Source organism: Paroedura picta, chromosome 8 (genome assembly GCF_049243985.1).
Source record: "Paroedura picta isolate Pp20150507F chromosome 8, Ppicta_v3.0, whole genome shotgun sequence".
NCBI classification, from domain to species: domain Eukaryota; kingdom Metazoa; phylum Chordata; class Lepidosauria; order Squamata; family Gekkonidae; genus Paroedura; species Paroedura picta.
The window spans coordinates 1,488,362-1,509,613 of NC_135376.1; the positions used below are offsets into that span (position 1 = coordinate 1,488,362).

Consider the following 21,252-nt stretch of genomic DNA (forward strand, 5'->3'; position numbering starts at 1 on the left):
TCCGGGTTGTTCCCAATTTGGTGTCATCCTTGATCCGTTCGGCATACAATATCAGGATGGCTAGCATCCTCTGGAGAGCCAGTGGGAGGTGACGGTCAGACCATCTGGGAGAACTGAGTTCGAATCGTCACTCTGCCCTACTCAAATATTTATTTATTCATTTTTATGTTTTATTTTTAGTTATCTAGTTGGCTAGCTAGTATTTGCTTTGCTTTGATTTCTTTCCTGCCACTCCCAGCACAGCCAGCTCCTGGCGGCTCACAACTACAAAACCAGTAGAGTCAATAAAACCATTTCAAGAAAACACCAATCTTCAGTAATCAATAACAACACTGGTGCCTTATACTAATAAATATATATCAGTGTCTCCAGAACTGGCGTAGGATTTCTGTAACGGGGGCTTGAGGGTTACGCAGGGATTCTTGGGAGAGCAGGAAGAATCTGTGGAATGGGTCAACTCAGAATATACACCTATATGTTCATTAATTCTGTTCTTGCTATGCTTTTTATATGTCTTTTTTCTTCTCTCTCTCTCTCTCTGTCTTGTTCTTGCTGCTCTAAAACTTTGTTGACCTTTTAAGTATTGAAAAACTTTAATAAAACCACATTTTAAAAATGCTTCCTACTCAGACGGACAGGAGATCTCCCGGGTTCTTCGGCACAGGCCTTAATATCGGCCAACCCTTTTAACTGGGGTTCCCAGGAATTGAACCGGGACCTTCCGCATGTAAGACAGAGTTCTACCCACGGGACGCGCTTCCTCAGAATCACGGTCCCTTCCCCAGCAGGGGTTACTCTGGGCCAGCTAAATGCTCTCAGCCTCGCCTACCTCACAGGGGGACGGAGAGGATAAAACAGAGGAGGGCACAAAAATTTGGAAAGCCAATTAGGGAGAAGAAAGCAGGGTATAAATATAAAAATGAACAAACTGCAGTCAAGGGCAAAGATAAGCACCCAGAGGAGAGGACACACAATAATGGGTTTACACTACAAGTACAACGATATAGGCTAGATATCAGGAAAAAGTTTTTCACAGAGTAGTTCAGCAGTGGAATAGGCTGCCTAAGGAGGTGGTGAGCTCCCCCTCACTGGCAGTCTTCAAGCAAAGGTTGGATACACACTTTTCTTGGATGCTTTAGGATGCTTAGGGCTGATCCTGCGTTGAGCAGGGGGTTGGACTAGATGGCCTGTATGGCCCCTTCCAACTCTATGATTCTAGAATTATGTTCTTACTGCTGAAATCTGTGTGCTTTTAGAGGGCTTCTCTCTTCGTAGGGTCACACTCATTTAGGGTGGAGGCACAGGTGGAGAGGGAACTTTTCCAAATTGAGCGGGGGGTGGGGAACAGTAAATATAAGAAGGATTTTGCCCCCCCCAGGCTCATGCACCCAGATGCAAGAGGGAGCTCCACTTCCACATCAACATCCCTAGGGCTTGTGATTTCTCGCCATAAATGTCACACTTCCCTCTCCAGTGTAGTGCTGCCAACTACAGGTGGGAAATATCTGGAGATTCTGAAGATGGAGTCCAGAGAGGGGAGGGGCCTCTTCAGAGCCTGGTACCGTAGGCTCCACCTTCTGAATCGGCCATTTTCTTCAGCAGAGCTGAAGCTCACCTGCCCAATAGTGGAAGATCTCCCGATGACAGCTGGAGGTTGGCAGCCCTATTCCAAGCACTTTTTAATGAATTACAACCTAGCTATCCGCATGACAAGTGATTAATAGATCACTATATCTGAGGGGAACCCATACCTATTTTGCCCTTCTCTAGGCTGAACCGAAGGCGAGTCGTAAACAAAACGTGAAAAGTTTTAAAACCGGACGCCAGGGAACAGAACTAGGTTAATGGCCGCCTCAAATGATCCTCTTTCAAAAATCCCAGACACATTTTCCCAGTCCTTCAGGGCCCAACATTTCTTGATGCACCTTTAAACACGAGCCAGGTTATGCAATGCAGAGATTAGTTAAAGCTCTTTTCCCCTTTCCGAGGGACGACCCGTCAGGAGCCGTGAGCCGTCCAAACAAACCCTGCCCGGGGGCCAAATGCTTGCCATTTTTGGGCTTTTACCACCTGCCTGAGGTCGACAATAAAGAGATAGCCGGTTTGAGGTCAGGATTATCAAAGAACACACACACCAGCGAGGAAGGGGGAGGAGAGGGCAAAATCACAATCCCAAAATGGTAAGGGCTTTCTTTTATCGACCAGCACAGAGGAAAAGAAGGCTACACCCAAGAAGAGTCGGAACCACCTCTAGGAGTAAAAAATCAAGTCCCATTAGGGCACATGCAACTATAAGCATGTATAAACCCAAACTCTATATACACATAAACCACATTTCTCTCCAGCAGATATGAGATTGGGACCCATCTTGCTGTGACCTGCAGGGAACCTGGACTCTAGTCCAGCATTGTCGATAAACCCGACCTAGATAGCCCATGCAAGTCCGCTCCTGCCAGATCCTGGAAGATAAGCAGGTTGGTCTTGAGTAGCACTTGGATGGGAGACCTCTGAGCAACACCAGGGACATGACAGGGAGGGGCAGGAAATGGCCAACCGCCTCTGAGCGTCTCTTGCCTGGTTGCTGGAGAATCTCAGGTTCTCCTGGCTCCATGGTACATGTCCCATACGATCAATAAATAAATACTCTACAAATTTATTTTACTTATTTTTTAAAATTGTACAACTCCCCTTTTAGGCCTCACAAGGGACACCAAGGAGCAATTCATTTAAGATGTACGCAGGAAAACCGTGTTTTAAAACCATTTCAATCAAGCAGACACTGAACTGTCCTAGGCACGCGTACACACGGACACAGCCACGGACACGTGTCTTCCTTAGACTCAAGCACCAGAGAGGAAACCGGGGATCTGGAAGCTCCAGCTGCCCGAGAAAAGGGAATCTGAACAGCCGTCCCCTCCCTCACGCTCCTGCCCAGGAACTAAGATCACAGGGAAAGGCCCTCTGGGCTGCCCCGTCAAGCCAAGAAGCTCCTTCGGTGGGAATACAAGACAGGGGGCCCTTTGGGTGGGAGCCCCACAACTATGGAACAAGCCTGGCCCCCTCCCTTTCAGCCTTTCAGTCAGAAGAAGACAGTTACGTTCACAACAGCATCCGCCTGGGTCTTTTGCCTGCTGCCAGTTTTAAAATATTAATTGCAAATGGACTTTTCTGGGATGCCAGTGTTACTAAACCACCTTGAGTTCCTCTATGGCAGAGGTGTGGCTAATAAATATTTTAAACAATGCATTAAGTATGTGAGCTTCTGGCTCCAATACGGACCAGGGTCAAGGGAAAGGGCCCAATCCTTCAACTAACTCAGCTATTCGCTAATCAAAACAAGGGTGCCTGTGCAGTTCTCTGCGCTTCACGGAAAAAGAAGCTCTGCGTTCATTTCCACACACAAAAGAGAGCTGGGAAGGGCACCGATCATCGGCTGAGCCGGACAGGAGAGCCTGAACACCGCAGAAGGGGCCTGGGTCGGAAAATCCACATTAAGCATATGACAATCCTAAACAGACAAATGGTCAGATTTCCCCCTCCTGTTTCATTCAATCTGTTTCTATGTTCGTATTTTAGGATTGCTCTGGTCTAAATAAATGCTATGCTATATGACTGCCAGATTTTAAAAAGCAGCAGGTGAAGAAGACACAACTGGCAGTCACTGGCAGTCTTCAAGCAGAGGTTGGATGCACACTTTTCTTGGATGCTTTAGGATGCTCTGGGCTGATCCTGCATTGAGCAGGGGGTTGGACTAGATGGCCTGCATGGCCAGATGTTTCTATGATTCTGATTCTATGATTCTACGTCAGCCGTGATACAAGCAAAATAATGATTTTCAAGCTGGCAATGGCAAATAAATGCTCTTTTGTACTCACTACTTAACTTAATCCCACGGTGATATGTATCTGGTTCACTCTCCAAATCATTCTATATAGTATGCAATATACAGAGGTCTACAAGTATTAGCATCACAAAGGTACACTTGTAACTTGTAGACCTCTGTTTATTGCATACTACAGAACGATTTGGAGAGTGAACCAGATACAGATCACCGTGGGATTCAGTTTATATTCTTTTAATACATGTTCAACATGGATAAGAATTCATTTAAAGAGGATTGATTGATAAAAGTTAAAGAGCATCTTATATCTCTGACAAAGATACTGAAAACAAAACAAAAAAAACCTCAGAGTTCATTTTGTTGATTTGGAAGTTTGATAAATTGTTTTACGGTGGAATTAGCTGTTATGTGCCGCCACCAGCTTGAAAATCATGATTTTGCTTGGATTTTAAAAACCAGCAGCCCAAGAAAAAAACAGGGGCTGCAAGTTCTTGCCCAGTTTTGGATACAGGAAAATTGTGAGCAGCAGACTTTAATAGAGGCAAAAATTCTACTGCTGCAGGGGGGGGATATTTATCTATTCAGACGTTCACTTTATAGGAACAACGGGAACGGGAAGGCACACTGAAACATTTGCAACAATATGAACGAAAACATGAGTCAGATGTGAAGGGGGAGCGCCCGGCTGAGGGGAAGAGGAACAAGACTGCCGCCAAACACTTGCTTCATGCGCCCTCTTTTTGTCCGCCGCCCGGCTTATCGGCACCATCTCGCATTTCATTGCAATGGACTGAGGACAGGCATTACTCAGGCCTGGCGGGGAGTGTGCCAGCGTGGCCTGCAGAGCACAAGGTGAGCAGATGTCCCAACTGCAGGTGAGACACGGCCGCCGGCCGGGGAGGCACCGGGCCGGAACAGCCTCGCGGCTGACTCAGGGGAACGCGCCGAGACGCTCGAGGACACCACGGCCATTTCTGCGTGTGCATCCGTGTGTGCATGTGTGTGTTTCAGACCCATAGTGCACATCCCCACTCAGTCTTCTCCAAGCTGCGATCCCACACCACTGTTTCAGCTCCGGCTCTTATTCTGCCTGTTTGGAGGGAAGGAGTTTGGGGGCCCATTAACTGGCTGCCCAAGGAGAGATTCCATAGATGCTGGCCCTTGGCAAAGAGGCACTGGGCACAAAGGCAGAGGAGGCCGTCCCAGGGAACACAGCTGCCCCCTCCCTGCCCGGTCTGCTCTTCTAGAGGGGAGAGAAAAGCAGCTTTTACCTCCTGCCTGTACCCCCCTTTTCACTGATAGTGGCTGACAATCGCCATCCCTTCCTCTCCCCCAGCAGGTACCCTAGGACAGGGGTTGTCAACCTGTGGTCCTCCAGATGTCCATGGACTACAATTCCCATTAGCCCCTGCCAGCGTTCGCTGGCAGGGGCTTATGGGAATTGTAGTCCATGGACATCTGGAGGGCCACAGGTTGACTAACCCCGCCCTAGGAGGTAGGTGGGGCAGGAAGAGCACATTCCGGCAGAATTCCCCTTCACAGCTGACTTGAAGGTAACGTGATGTACCCAAAGTTCAGTGGCAGAGCTCTGTGGAACAGCCAGCCTCTGCTTGGCATGTAGAAGGTCCCAGCTTCAATTCCTGGCATCTCCAGTTAAAGGGCCAGGCAGAAGGTGACGGGAAAGACCTCCGCCTGAGACCCTGGAGAACCTCTGCCTAAGACCCTGGAGAGCCATGGGGGGAGGGGCATGGCTCAGTGGTAGAGAATTTTCTTGCCATGCGGAAGGTCCCAGGTTCGATCCCCGGCATCTCCAGTCAAAAAGGACCATGTGATATGGCAGACTGACCTCGAGGGACCGATGGTCTGATTCTCTGTAAAGCAGTTCCACTGATGGGTCTGGGATCGTATTCTGCTTTTGTAATCTTGTCGTGAACCACCGCAAATGGGCCAGCCCAAGAGCGGCGAACAATAAGTTATACTATAAATAATAAATGAAATAAGAAAACCAAAAAGCGGATAGAGTTAAAAAGTTAAAAACAGAGAGGGAGCCAATAGGCCGATCTCTTTAACTCTATCAGTTGTTCCCAATAAATGTTAATTGAATTTGTTTCTTTCTATTTTGTAGGCACCTAAACTTCAGGCACTTTCACGCCTGCTCCGTCTGTTCCGGAGAAAAGGGAGCCGTGACTCACAAAAGTTTAGACTTCCCAAACCATGTTGTTCTCAAAGATTCTCGCTGTTCAGTCTGAAAAAGAGTCAGAGCCCAGGAGGACCTGAAAGGTTGCCGAGATTTGTGGCCAGGGAGGGGCTTGCGTGAGTCACGGCTCCCTTCTTCGGAAACAGCGAGAAGGTGGGTCTGTCCTTATATCACAAGATGGATGGATGTCCACTCTAGGGTTGTACACTCTGGTGCGCTTTGGCTGCTTCAAGAATCCTAGAGTTGGAAGGGTCCTTCAGGGTCATCTAGTCCAACCCCCTGCAGAACGCAGGAACTCACCACTACCTGCCCACCCAGGGTGACCCTAATTTCATCCCCAAGTGATCCCCCCCTTACCCAAAATCTCCATAATCCAGCTTGACCTGGAGGGAATTCACCCCCCCCCCATCCCACAGTGGCAATGAGCAATTCCCTGGGTCTGCAAGGAAGGGCCACAAGAGACCAACACTGGCACATCCCTTCCTGCCAATCTCCACCAGCTTTAGCAATCTTTTGTTCAGAGAGCCGGAGATTCTGTGTTGGCTCCAAGAAGCACAAGCCCCCACTCGATCCCCAAAAGGTTTCCCACGAGCCTTTTCAAGAAGGACGTAGATTAAATTGAAAGGGTACAGAGGAGAGCAACGAGGATGATCTGGGGCCAAGGGACCAAGCCCTATGAAGATAGGTTGAGGGCCTTGGGAATGTTCAGCCTGGAGAAAAGGAGGTTGAGAGGGGACATGATAGCCCTCTTTAAGTATTTGAAAGGTTGTCACTTGGAGGAGGGCAGGATGCTGTTTCTGCTGGCTGCAGAGGAAAGGACACGCAGTAATGGGTTTAAACTTCAAGTACAACGATATAGGCTAGATATCAGGAAAAAGTTTTTCACAGTCAGAGTAGTTCAGCAGTGGAATAGGCTGCCTAAGGAGGTGGTGAGCTCCCCCTCACTGGCAGTCTTCAAGTAAAGGTTGGATACACACTTTTCTTGGATGCTTTAGGATGCTTTGGGCTGATCCTGCGTTGAGCAGGGGGTTGGACTAGATGGCCTGTATGGCCCCTTCCAACTCTAGGATTCTGTGATTCTATGAAATACTGCCCTGATTCTGCCTGAGAAGGAATCTCCAAAACTGGCTGGCCACGCCTTGTTCTCCACTCTGGTACCCACCCTGACCTGGCAGCTGGCCTGGGCATCACCCGCCTAGGGATTGGCACCATCCCCACAAAGCTGGCGGCTCCCCGGACCAGCGCCCACATCTCAAAGCCACCCTCGATCCGGAAACGGACCAACCTGCCATGTGGCTTTTGTCTTGGACGATTCCCACGAAGCGGCTTTTTGCTGCCCTTGTCTAAAGACAGCGGGGTAATCCCCTCTGATCGCTGCCATCTGTCACTCAGTGGCACTCAAAGAGAAAACAAGGAACAGGAACACACACATGCCACAAACACAAGGAGTCGTCACTCAGGCACAAAACGATTAGCCTCCAGACGGCTTCTGCTCGCAGGGACTCCACGCAAGAGCAGGAAGTCCTCCCTTGCAGGGGGAGGGCGAGATGCCTTTGCCCGCTGCCTCAGCCCCGCCCAGGGAGCTAATCCGCACTGGGGTGGCAGGCGGGGGTCAAAAGGGGGGCCTGGCAGGGGTGAAAGGACAGGCAGGAGGACACAAACAGGTGCCCCCCTAGACTCCTCTTCTCAGCGCAAGAAGCAGCTGGCAGAAATCCTGCCCCAGGGGAATGCCGGCAGTCTTGTGAAAATGCAGGAAACTTTTCAGGAAAGCAAAATGGCTCAGAAATCTTCTCTCAGACACCCCCTCGGTGGGGCTGCTTAGCGCAGGTTTGCTCCCTGCGCCCGAACCCTGCCTGGACCACGGGACAGATTCTCCTCTGGCACGCCAGCACACTGCGCACACACAAGAAGGCCAAGGTCAGCACACGGGGGGGGGGGCCTACGTGCAGCCGAGCATTTTGGTGCATGGGCAAGGGAGTCCACGCTGGCCGAAGACGGACCTTGCCCTGCCCCAAGAGTGCACTTAGCAAGAAGAGAGAGCTTCCCAGAAATCGGAACTACTCCGGGATGGCGAACGGTCCTCCTTGGCTTCCGCTCTCTGAACTCAGAATCGGAGAAGTGTGAAAAGCAGTGGAGAATCCTGCACTTAAACTATGTCAGAGGGGAACTGTGTCCATCGGCAGCAGAAGCACCAGATTCGAGTCCAGGAGCATCTTAGAGACCAACCAGAAGTTGGGCTGTTTTTTTTAATACTCCACTTTTCACTACCCGAAGGAATCTCAAAGCAGATTACAAACACCTTTCCCTTCCTCTCCCCACAACAGACGACTCTGTGAGGGAGGTGGGGCTGAGAGAGCTCTAGCAGAACTGCTCTGCGAAAACAGCTCTAACAGGACTACGATTAGCCCAAGGTCACCCAGCTGGATGCATGTGGACTAGTAGTATGCGATCAAACTCGGTTCTCCAGATTAGAGTCTGCTGCTCAGGACAGCTCAATTTGTGCCCCACCTTAGAGACCAGAAAGCCTTCTGGGGCAGAGGCTTTTGGGAGTTGGAGCTCCTTCGTCAAACGCAGGTCAGGATTCTGAAAGGAGCTTTGACTCTAAAAAGTTTCTACCCCTGGATTCGAATCCAGCTGCAAACGTGGGTTCAAGAGCGGCCTTCTCTTGTGCAGCTTCTGTTTCGGCAGCACTGAAATCCTCCCTGCGTGGAAGAAAATCCAGAGCGCCTTCAAAGGAACCAGGGCCGGGAACCGGGCTGGGAAAGCCACCAGTGGCCCTCGAATGCCAAAGCGGACCCCTCCCTACGGGGCACATCCTCCGTCCCTCCCGCGGCAGCCGTGCTTGCGGGGCGACACCAACCTCCTTGTCAACACTTTCACGGTGGTTCCTCTCGCGCCAATGGAGGAGCGCTTAAGTGCTTCCCTTTGAAGCCTGAGCTGAGTCACTCCCCACCCTTGGGAAAGGGCCAGAAGGACAAACGGGGGGGGGGGGGGCAGAGCGGGGGGGGGGGGAAGCGGCCTTTGAGTTCGCTCCCTGGAGGGCCCTGCGCTCTCCCCCTCGAGAAGCCGCCCAAGGAGACACGGAGCGTCTGCAGGAAGCCAACGCAGTCCTGCCAAGGGGGCAGGAAACCCGACAGCTTGGAAAAGAGACGGCCGGCCGCTGGCCACAAGGAGCATCTCGATGGAGAGCAAAGGCAGCCGTGCGGCAACACCCGAGGGGCTGAATTTCTGCTGAACTGAAGCAGCCTCAAGTGCAAGGACGTGATGAGGCCCTCGCTGGACCCAGACACAGAGTCCACACAACAGAAGAACAAAAGACACTTGGAGAAAGTTCCACTGGGTGGGCATGACGGGAGTGCCCCTTTCCCTGGTGCTCCTGCCACACGCTCCTGCCCCAGACCCCCTGCCCTGAAGGCCTTTCTCGCTGCCTCCTGGACTGCCCCACGACCGGCCTCTCCTCTCCATCCAACTGGCCACACACTCTGCATGCCGGGCATCGTCCCTCACTCTTGGGTCACTCCGAGTTACGCAACCGTGCAGCCCACCGAGAAACCCTCCGTCCGTGCCTCTATCCCCAGGCTGCTGCTGCTGATGATGATACTGTGCCAGAAATATGTGCCAGAAATAAGAGGATAAGAAACCAATCTCTCCCCCCCCGCCCCCTCCCCCAAGCCTCAACTGCACCTTCCCACCTTCTGCAGTTAGCATGGCCTTCAATGAAGGCAGCACGGATCCTGAAAGCTCAGCAGGGTCAGTGCTTGGAAGGCAGACCACCAAGGAAGGCTCTGCAGAGGAAGGCAAAGGCCAGCCACCTCTGCTTCTCCCTTGCCTTGAAGGTCCCATGCTGGGGATGCCATAAGCTAAGCAGGGTCAGTGCTTGGAAGAGAGACCACCAAGGAAGGCTCTGCAGAGGAAGCCAAAGGCCAGCCACCTCTGCTTCTCAAGTGCCTTAAGAGCCCCTTCCTGAGGTTGCCATAAGTTAGTTGTGACTTGATGTCACATCCCAGTCCCACCCCCTCCGATTCATCCCAATGGGGGATGGGATCCCACCCGACTCAAAACCAACTCTGGGAAGCGAGACCCCCCCCCCCTTTCATTTGTCCACCGTAGGTCAAAAGGTGTCCAAAGCACAGCTGCCTCCTCTCAAAAGTGGTTCTTCTGGCTTCAGCCCCTGCCCCCCAACCCCCCCCCTCGCAGCCTGCCCAATCTCCTTTGCCGCTCCCCAGGCAAACGTCTGGCCTACCCAACCCAATTCTGCAAAAGGTCAGGGAGTGCACAATTCTACGCCCAAGGGCCTTGTGCCAGCGCACTTCCCCCTCTGCCACTTGCCCAATGGCTAATATCCTTCCCAGCGCCATGCGGCGGGTGAGTCAGGGCCCCGAAGGAGCCGTTTGTCTGTCCCTGGGAGGAGAGCCTCATGAGTCTTGCCTCACGTCTACTGCAGTCCCACGGGCCGTCCCCGGACTTCCCGCATTGCCACGGAAGCAAAGGAATCAACTCAACAAGCTGGCCCAGATGCCCCAGGCTGCATTCTTGGGGCTCAATGGGCAAGGACGGTGCCCAGGGGCATCTCCAGGGAAAAGGACCGGGCAGCAGGTGATGGGGAAGACCTCTGCCTGGAACTCTTGAGGAACCTCTCCCAATCTGCAAAGAGAATGCAGACCCTGATGGACCCAGGGTCTGATTCAGCAGAAGAGGGCTTCACGTGTGTGTTCATGGTAGCACATGGCTCTGCGCATAATGCGCCAGGTGGGGGTCTCTGGGCTCCAACACATAAAGAATCATAGAATCATAGAATCATAGAGTTGGAAGGGGCCATACAGGCCATCTAGTCCAACCCCCTGCTCAATGCAGGATCAGCCCAGAGCATCCTAAAGCATCCAAGAAAAGTGTGTATCCAACCTTTGCTTGAAGACTCCAGTGAGGTGGCGCTCACCACCTCCTTAGGCAGCCTATTCCACTGCTGAACTACTCTGACTGTGAAAATTTCTTCCTGATATCTAGCCTATATCGTTGTACTTGTAGTTCAAACCCATTAAACCCAAGGGTGTGGGGGGGGGGCACACCATTCTTCCAAAGCCCCCCAGAGGAGCCCTGGGTTGCGTCCCAAAGAGAGAGAGATTCCGGAGCGCGGACTTTTGGTGATCACTTGCACAACAATTACCTCCCAAGCGCCTGGGTGGAGCAGGCTGCATACCCCGGGCCAGAGACGTTGTCTGGAGAAGAGAGGAATTAGTCACCAGGTGGAGGTGGAGGAGGAGGAGGAGGAGGAGGCAGCAATTCCCAGAAAGGGACTGCTGGAGGGGATGGGAGGGAGGGGGGGTTGAGTTTGCACCTCTTCCCTTTCTCCCCATTTCCTGCCCTGGTTCCAAACCCCTCCCTGCTTCAGCCTTCCAGCCCAGCTTCCTGCGTCTGCACCAGGGGGCCACCCTCTCTTTTCAGCCGGGATACCTCCGCGTTCACCTCATGTCTTTCGAAATCCAGACTCATCCGTGGCGCACCTCCCCTGACCACCAGCCAGCGAACATCACCCTCCACAGCTGCCTCGGTGGCCCACATGGCCCCCAGCACCCGGGGGGGGGGGACAAAAACTGAGCAAGTGGAGGGAAAGCCTGGCCAGCCCCCCCCACACACACACACCCCTCCCCAAAACCCCAAGTCAAGGTAGTCAACAGGCTGTCCAACTGTGGTTTGACTTTTGGCGTTCTTGGGGAAAGGTCGAGCGGAATTCCTTAAACCTTTTCAGCTGGCCGACCCATTAGGCTTCCCGGGACCCCTCTGAGGATTCTGGAGTCGGGCCAAACAATCGGAACCAGCAGGATTTTCGCGTTCCCCTGCATCGCTAGCCCAACCCCAAATGGCGCAGCAAAAGGAGCGTGCAGGAAGCGTCGCTATCCCTCCCTCCGCCTGATGTGTCTCAAGACTATGGGCCCTTCTCCTTTTTAGTCCCGGACGTGGTCGAGGAACAGCCATGCCTTGCTCTGTTCAAACAAGCCGGCCTTTCCCCTCCTGGAGCTGGAAACAAACCCAATGCGGAGGCCCCAGGCAGGGCCCCCGTGAGCCCCCCACCCCGACCCCCCACGTGCGGCTGACGGTCTGCGTCCAAAACGAAGGAAGCATCTCTGCTCTCTTCTCCTCCCAATGCAGAGAACCTTTCAACTCCGTGAGTGACGGCCCCAAGCGCCTGTCAAGGCCAGACAAAAGACCCCAGGCAGAGACCCCAAACCGGCGCGGCTGGAGCTGCCTCCCACCCCCAAGAGGCCGGGCAAGGGATCGGAGGGTGAGGGGGCAGGGACAATGGGGAGCCAGAAGCCTCGCTCTGAGTGCGCACGCACCCCGCAAGAGGCAAAGCCAGGAGGCCAGAGGCCAGAATGATGCCCGGAAAGCATATGTGGGGGCCAAGCTGGGCCCCCACTGGAGCATCCAGCTTTTTTTGGAGGGGTGTGATTCCTGCAGTCTGATCCAGCATGCCAGTCTCCAGAGAACTTGCACGTAAACATGCACACTCCCAGCCACAGGATCGGGGCTGGCTAGCAAGCTCTCTCAACAACACAAGGCGGCTAACCTTCCACGTTTATACATTTATTTATTTATTTTGCAGACGGTGTGAGCCGGAGACAAAAGCTTCTATCCTGCCTAACATTTCACCAGTGGGCCATGACTCCCGAAAGCCCCCCCCCTCCACAGATTTTGTTAGTCTTTAGGGGGCCACGGAAGAGCCAGTGAGGCTTAACACCCTCCGCCCTATCAATCAAGGAGGGAAAGGGGGCTTTCCCCCTGGCCTCGGTGACCAACGGGACAGGAGCCTCTGGCCTGACCCCGCAGACCTGACTGTGACCCCCACCTTGCCCCCCAGCAGGCCCCTGAAAGGGCTTTGGGGATGCCCACACCCTGTGCCCAGGGCTCCTTGCACCGCCTCTGCTGCTACTGGCTCCCTCCGGAGAAGCTCTCACACCTCTCCCTGCGCTCAGCTCCCTCAGGGGCCCAACCCTGCAATTCTGCCCGCGCCATTTGGGAGTGCTTCAAACCACAGGGATCAGCTGCCTCCCCTCCCAGATGGGGGGGGGCCCCCTGGAATGTCCCCCTGGAATGTCAGCTAATCTGCCGTTCACCGGGGCCTGGAGGTCTCCTTCCCTTCACATGAGCCCCCCCTGCCCCCCCCCACAAAAAAAAAACATCCTCCGCTTTATCGCCACCGACATTTCAAGTTTACCCGCCAGCCACACGGGTCTCCTCGCTCGCACCCAAACAAACATAATTGCTCTGCAAACAAGAATGCGGGCGATGTTTCGGGCACACGCACTTCGGAGGCATTTATGTACACGGGCTGTTGACACAGAGGCATTTCTCTGTCTCCGCGGGCGGGGGGGGGGGGACAGGACGACCCACACGAGCAATTAAAAGAGCGCCAGACTTGTGAACTTCCCTATCTGCACATGGATCGGGGAAATCACGCTGTCTGCCTGGCTCCCTCGAGTAACCCGAGCCCTCTGCAGAGAGATCCTCGCACCCAGCAAGGCTGGATGGCAACGAAAGAAATCACTTGCAGCGTTTACAGTCAACACGAGATGCGCATCAAATTCTCGCCACGGAAAAATCAGCCCCTCTTTTTTGTTTTGTTTTGTATTCCGCTTCGCCTGTGAAACTCCAGATCTGAACACCCCTGAGGTCTCCCCACACATCCCTCCCCCCAAGAAATGCAGGAAACCAAAAGACCCACAAAGTGTTGCCAACTTTGGCTCCAGAAGGATCCCCGTTCCAGTGGAGATCCAAGTCCTGATTCTGCAGCAAAGCCCCAGGTAGGGAGGTGGGGGGTGGGGGGGTCTTACCTCGCTGTACTGGGACTGGGCATTATTCTCCAGGTACAACATGCTAGCGGTGAGGTTAAGCAGGGCTTCCGTCCTCTCCTCGGGCTCCAGGGTGCGTCCTTCCTCCCCACCAGGTCCCCCCACCCCCAACGAGCCCCTGGGGAGGAAAGGAGACGGGTGATTCTGCTGGGAAGCTCTCGGGACAGCGTATGCCTGGCTACATAATTTAAGGTTCCCTTATATACCGCTCGGTGGGGGCGGGCCTCTACCTGTCAAAATGTTGCACACCTGGACTCCTCCACTCCAAGGGAGGGAGGCCTCTCCCAAGTCATTAAGTGGCTGAGGAATCCTTATCACCGCAGCATCGCCAGAAAGGGAAGGAGCAGAGGGAGGCAAAGCAGAGAGCCCAACGCACGCCGGGCTCGGAGGGCAGGGGGACGACCACAGGGGGACCCGAAGATCCGGGCGGCCATGAAGGGCAGGGCCAAAATGGCTCGGCCACTGGAGGAAGAGCTTTGGACCAGCACCGGATCCACTTTTGCAAAGGCCCAGAAAATCGCTTTGAGAGGATTTCGCCCGTCCACCTCTGAATGTCTCCAGCTTGGGGTCGTGGTTAAGAGCGTGGACTCCAATCTGGACAGACAGGTTTAATCCCCCACTCCTCTTCCAGCTGCAATCAGCTGGGTGACCTGGGGCCTGTCACAGTTCTCTCAGAGCTCCCTCAGCCCCACCTACCTCACCGGTTGTCTGTTGCGGGGAGAGGAAGGGGAGGCGACTGGAAGCAGCTTTGAGACTCCATCAGGCAATAAAAAGTAGGATTGAAAAATACACCTCTTCCTCTTTGGTTAGAAGCCCTACACAGTTGCCGAAAGTCAATTCCACCACGCCGAAAGTCAATGCCCATCGCAAATTCCCCACCACAACCTCGGTCAGGCCTTGGAATATGCTGAGCCCCCTATAATCCTGCAAGCCAAACCAAAATTTAGCTGGCATGCCCAGAAATCCCCAGATTCCCCAAATTGTGTTTTTATCGACATCTGTAAACTGCTGCAAGAAATTCGTCAGCAGCGGTATACAAATATAATTATAAAAATAAATAATTATAAAATAAAGAAAACCACCTGAAAATATAACTTGGGCAACTTGCCAGAGGAGCTCTTTCACAAAGGGGGGACAGAGGAACCCCCAGTTCCTCAAACAGCTGTCAGGGAAGGCAGCTCAGTGGAACCTCCATGTTCAGAAGCACTAGGCCATGGGCAAGGAAGGAAGCAAGGCAAGATTGCTGCTGCTCCCCTTCTTTGGTTTGCAGGCGGGACCTTCGCTCTGATCCAGCTCTGCCTAATATCCTCAGGAAGGGAATCGGCACGGCCCAGTGGGTGCTCCAGGCCACACCTCATCTCCGCAACGGACTCACCAGTTGCCTTCAAGAATGCCGCTTCTCAGGTAAGCTTAGCATTTCTGGCCAACCTCACCAGGCTATTTGTAAGCAAGACAGCGACAGGACGGACAAAGCACTCTGGACGTGCTGAAGAGCTTATGCATACCACTGAACAAAGCGGGAGGCCAGGGGCACCTCTAAGGCAAATAAAGTCTTATCCTAGAATCCTAGAGTGGGACGGGTCCCTGCCAGCAATCCAGTCCCACCCCCTGGTCAGTGCAGGATCAGCCTCCAGCACCCAGGAGAAGGATCTGTCCAGCCGCTGCTTGAAGACCCCCAGTGAGGGGGAGCTCCCCACCTCCTTAGGCAGCCCCTTCCACGGCTGAACTAGACTCCTAGAATCCCAGAGTGGGAAGGGGCCATGCAGGCCATCTAGTCCAGCCCCCTGCTCAATGTGGGATCAGCCTCAAGCATCCAGGAGAAGGATCTGTCCAGCCGCTGCTTGAAGACCCCCAGTGAGGGGGAGCTCCCCACCTCCTTAGGCAGCCCCTTCCACGGCTGAACTAGACTCCTAGAATCCCAGAGTGGGAAGGGGCCATGCAGGCCATCTAGTCCAGCCCCCTGCTCAATGTGGGATCAGCCTCAAGCATCCAGGAGAAGGATCTGTCCAGCCGCTGCTTGAAGACCCCCAGTGAGGGGGAGCTCCCCACCTCCTTAGGCAGCCCCTTCCACGGCTGAACTAGACTCCTAGAATCCCAGAGTGGGAAGGGGCCATGCAGGCCATCTGGTCCCACCCCCTGCTCAGTGCAGGATCAGCCTCCAGCATCCAGGAGAAGGATCTGTCCAGCCGCTGCTTGGAGACGGCCAGTGAGGGGGAGCTCCCCACCTCCTTAGGCAGCCCCTTCCACGGCTGAACTAGACTCCTAGAATCCCAGAGTGGGAAGGGGCCATGGAGGCCATCTAGTCCCACCCCCTGCTCAGTGCAGGATCAGCCTCCAGCATCCAGGAGAAGGATCTGTCCAGCCGCTGCTTGGAGACGGCCAGTGAGGGGGAGCTCCCCACCTCCTTAGGCAGCCCCTTCCACGGCTGAACTAGACTCCTAGAATCCCAGAGTGGGAAGGGGCCATGGAGGCCATCTAGTCCCACCCCCTGCTCAGTGCAGGATCAGCCTCCAGCATCCAGGAGAAGGGTCTGTCCAGCCGCTGCTTGGAGACGGCCAGTGAGGGGGAGCTCCCCACCTCCTTAGGCAGCCCCTTCCACGGCTGAACTAGACTCCTAGAATCCCAGAGTAGGAAGGGGCCACAGAGGCCATCTAGACCGTTCTACTGAGACTACTCTGACTGGGAACATCTTTTTCTTCTTAACTAGCCATTACCATTCTACCCATGGTTTAAACCCATTACTGAGGACCTCTCCTCTGCTGGCCACAGGAACCTTTCCTTTCCTTGGAGGAGGCTCAAAGTGACAACCTTTCTGATGGGCTCTTCTGAGGGTCTTCTCAGGGGAAGGCCTCGGCCTCTCTGCCCTGTGGCTGGCCCTGCAGAGGAACTGGCTGGCCCCTGGGTGAGACGGGAGGCTGGACTGGAGGGACCCTCCCTGGCCTGACCCAGCAGGGCTCTTCTGAGGGTCTTCTCAGAGGAAGGCCTTGGCCTCCCTGCCCTCCCACAGCCGGCACCCACCAGTCATCTGCCGCAATGTTATTTGCCCTGGGGCAGAAACCCGTCATGGCTCTGCAGCAGCTGCCTCTGATCCCAAACCCTTCTGCTGAAGCTCAGGGGTCTCCAGCAATAGGCACCTGTCTGGACCCCATTGCAACGCAAGCGTCTCTCGCACTGAGGCCAACAGGATGACGGAGAACCAGGCTGAGGATCAGGTAAAGCAGAAGGAGGGCAGCCGGAGGAGGTGAGCGACTCATGAGCACGTGGAGCTGCCTTGCACTGAATGGGGCTCCTCTCTGTCGGCACAGAGTCCTCTGATGGGCAGGAGCCCCCAGGCCTTCTAAAACACTCCCTTGGTGTCTGCATGGTCCAGACCAGAGAGCGAGAGGGGAGCTGCTGACCGACAGTCCTCAGTGGTTCTGACACCAGGGACCGACCGGACATGCCGCGCCAGCAGGGGCCTCCTGTGCCATATTGCTCTTATCCTGCGTCCTTTGCCGATCACTGGCATCCGAGTTCTTGGAAGCGCCTCACACTCCGCCAGGTTCCCTCAGAGGCACTTTGTCCCCCAGACTCCTGGAGGCCACACCTCAGCCGCTTCCTTTGACTGCTCAAATTTGGGGTGGGGCAGTGGGGGTGGGGTCCTCACAGCCCTCTTTTCAAGAAGAGCTAGTCCTTTGTACTCTGCTCTTTTTACTACCTGAAGAGTCTCAAAGCAGCTCGCCATCACCTTCCCTTCATCTCCCCAGAACAGGAACCCTGTGAGGGAGGTGGTGCTGAGAGAGCTCTGAGAGAACTGCAATCGGCCCAAAGTCACTGAGGCGGCTGCACGTGGAGGAGGAGAAGGGAATCAAACCCGGTTCTTAACTGCGATCCCAAGCGAGCTCTTCTGCACAACAAGAAGCTAGCCAAGCCCCAGCGGTGCAGAAGTCCCAGGGGGGTGGCCCCTGCTGCTGGGCTCCCAAAGCTTGACTGTTCATGGGTGGGGGAGGGCGAGGGACGGGGAGGGGGTGCAAGAAACCGAAGTCACGCTCAAGGCTAGCAGAGGAGCCATAAGCACAAGGCTCCAGCCTCACAGAAGGCACGGCAGCTTCACGAAACGCTAAATTAAACCTGTGGAATTCATTGCCACAGGAGATCACAACGGCCACTGCTGCTGAGGAATGAGGGTTTGACAGCCGGCGGAAGATGCATCTGCCAACACCTCTTGCCCCTCAAAGCCATCGCAGCCTTCATGCCCCAAGGGAGCAGGGTGCCAGTCCCTACACCAGAGGCTGGGGGTGGACAGAGGACCCCACGGCCGGCCAGCTCCCCTGCCTGGACAGGAGACATTCAGAGGTGGCTTTCCCTGGCCTGGCTCTGCATAGTGACCCCAGACCTCCTGGACCGTCTCCCATCCAAGGACCTGCAGGGCCTGACCAATCTCAGCTTCTGAAATCGGAAGGCCATTCCCTGCCCCTACGCAGCAACCCCAAACATCCTTGTTGGTCTCCCACAAATCCACTCGCACGCACCAACCCTGCTTAGGACCCAGGGGACACTGGCAGGCACAGATCTCTCTCTCTCTCTCTCTCTCTCAGGAGCCATAGGAGGTAATCAGGGCTAGTTTGTAGCAGGGAATCAAGGCTCATTTGCAATTTGTCTCTGTCTGTCTGTCTCTCCCCCTCGCAGCAGGAGCCAGAGCAGATAATCAGGGGGTGTTTGTGGTCTGCGTCACACAGTAGTCTAAACCCCACATCCATCAGGAGATGCCCCAGCAGGACCAGAACCCCAGGGGCCCTCCCACTGAGCACCAAGAAGACAGAGCATCTCTGCCCCCGAACGAGTATTCCCTCTATTCCTCGTGGGCCTCTGCTCCAGATGTTTCTCCAGCCCCCTCTTGAAGTCTGTGCTTGTAGGCACCACCCCTTCCTGTGGCAGGGAATCCCACACATTAACGGCTCTTGGGGTGAGGGAGGTCTTGCCCTGATCTGTTCTAAGCCTCCTGCTCCTCCATTTCTGGACGTGCCCCTGAGCCCTTGTCTTGTGAGAACGCAAGGGAAGGGCTTCATTCTCTCCCTTCTCAATCCCAGGCATAATTCTGTAATCCTCTCTCTGGTCACCCCTCAGTCGTCGTTTCTCCAAGCTAAAAAGTCCTAGCTTCATTATTTCTTTATTTTTAAAGAGGGAACTAAGGTACTCTGAGATGCTCTCGTGCTTCATGTTTCTCCACTATATCCCGGAGGGCCCAACTGCCCAGACCAGGAAGCAAACCGGGCTCGGTCCTGGCCAGCCCCTGGATGGGAGACCCCCGAGGAAGCCCCGCAGAAGCCAGCCACCCCGGAATGCCTCTCGACTTGAGAACCCTGCAGGGTTGCTGTAAGTCAGCTGTGACTCCACGGCACTTCCCACCAGTAGCACATTTCTCCCTTCCCGCTACTTTCTCCCTGCATTTGTTGGCGCCCCAAAGTTTAGGACTTCCTGGCAAGAGAGGCTGCAACGGAGTCCTTGGGCACCCCCGTTCGTGGGGCTCACAAATACCAAAGGCTTCAACTGCAGAGCAGCGGCATGCTCCCACAATCCTGCTAGAGCTGTCCTCCCAGAGCCGTTCTCTCAGAGCTCGCTCAGCCCCACCTCCCTCGCAGTATGTCTGTTGTGGGGAGGGGAAGGGACGGGGATTGGAAGCCGCTCGGACTCTCTTCCTCCGGGTGGTGGAAGGCGGGGCATCAAAACCAACTCTTCTTCTTCTTCTTCTTCTTGTCCTTGAGCTACAGGAGGTTTAAAAGAGAATGAGCCGGTCAGTCGGGGCCCATCCGCTTCAGCACTCCCCCCCCTCCGCCCCCCAAGGGCCCACCTAGAGGTCTTCCCCCAGGCCCACTACTCAAGATGCCAAGAAGTGAACCGAGGGCCTGCACTCAGAAGCCCCCGCCTTGAATAAGCCGTTGTTGGTCTTAAAGGAGCCGGACTGGACTCTGACTCCAGGGAGAGAGAAAAGGCCAGGGGCCACAAGGTCGGGCTCCTTTGGGAAGAGAAACCTCCCATTCACGCCTGCCGCACATGGGAAGGGGTCCCCGACACAGTCCCCGTGGGCCCCACAGCCCTCACTGGCACTTTGTCGGGGCCCAGCAAGTGTTTGGGGCTCTCACCCAGCAGGGCTTCTGACTTGACAATGACAAGAACTGGGTTTCAGCCGTGGCGATGTCATCCGTTCAGTCGTGTCCGGCCCTCGGAAAGTCCTGGCCATGCGCCCCTGTCCCTGACTGCTCCTTTCAGTTGGCTCAGGGTCATCCCTGGTCGGCTTTGATCGAGTCAAGCCAGAGGATCCTTTGGCCACCACCTTGCCTTTTGCCGCTGACCGTGCCGAGCATTCACGATTTCTCCAGCGAGTTTGATCGCATGATGTGTCCAAAGTAAGCGGGTTTTAGCCGGAATATCTTCCCTTCTAACGACATGGTTGGTTTGCTCCTCTCTAAAACGGTCTTGTTGGTAACTTTGGTACCTTCAGTAGCAGCTGCTGCCAGAGTGGTTGGTTTTTCTTACTCCCCTACGTCTGTCCCCCCCCCCCGTATATTTTAAATGACCCCTGCTCTGCCCTGCCCTCGGGCTCCCTTGCTGAGCGTGGCTCTGCCAACCGTGGCATCTGGGTCCAAATGCCAAGCGTGACCCCAGGCTCAGAGACACCCGGGAGGCCCAGCGCTACCTCTGCATTCACTCCAAACAGTGAACGAGCCAGCCTTTCCGCTCTCCTCCTCCCTCTCCCCTCCCACCGGGCCTATGAGGTCGGCTGGGGTGTTAGACGGTCCCCTCTCTGCCCATCTGAACACGGCCCTTGTCCACTGCGCCAGACTCCCCGGGGGACCGTGCAAACCTGCTCCCTGCAGCTACCACCAGCGGCCCGGCTCCTCTGGAGCAACTCTGCCGCCAAGAACGAGGAGGAAATCAAGCGGCGGAGGAACTCCCTGCACCTTCTGGACCGGCAGGGGGGCCGTGGAGGCTTCTCCGCAAATCCCTCTTTGCTCTCCTTCCAAAGCCCGGGGGCCAAACCTCCAGAGGCACGGCGGCTTGGAGATCAAGATCGCTTTTAATTAAACGTTTACGCAGCACTTTGAAGCTGCCGAGAGGCGCACCAAGGAGCGCGGCGGGGCGATTGCTCCATCCTGCCAGCCAGGAACACGTGCAGCCCCATGGGGGGGGGAGGGGGGCAGGGGGAAGCCGCCCTCCCGGTCCTGCCCTGGGAACAGGCTCTGCTTCCCGCACCGCAGGGTGGGCGGGTCTCTGTCTTTTGGGGAAAGCTGACAGGGGGGAAAGGCAGAATCAGACCCTTGGGACCCATCAAGTCTAAACGGCCTTCTCAGACGGAGAGCAGCTCCCTGGGGCCTCAGGCGGAGGCC

The 21,252-nt window shown here is 54.9% G+C and overlaps 1 protein-coding gene across 5 annotated transcripts in view; it reads right to left on the minus strand.

Annotated features, from left to right (window-relative positions):
- TP63 (tumor protein p63) overlaps positions 1-21,252 on the minus strand; it is a 117,912-nt gene that overhangs the window by 72,851 nt on the left and 23,809 nt on the right. Inside the window, exon 1 of one of the 5 annotated variants that reach the window (XM_077348012.1) lies at positions 13,868-14,047. The exons of the other annotated variants lie outside the window; for them this stretch is intronic. Within the exon in view, the coding sequence (XP_077204127.1) occupies positions 13,868-13,909 (42 nt within the window). The 5' untranslated portion in view covers positions 13,910-14,047. Of the gene's footprint in view, positions 1-13,867; positions 14,048-21,252 lie in introns of those variants that run through there. 5 annotated transcript variants of the gene reach the window in all.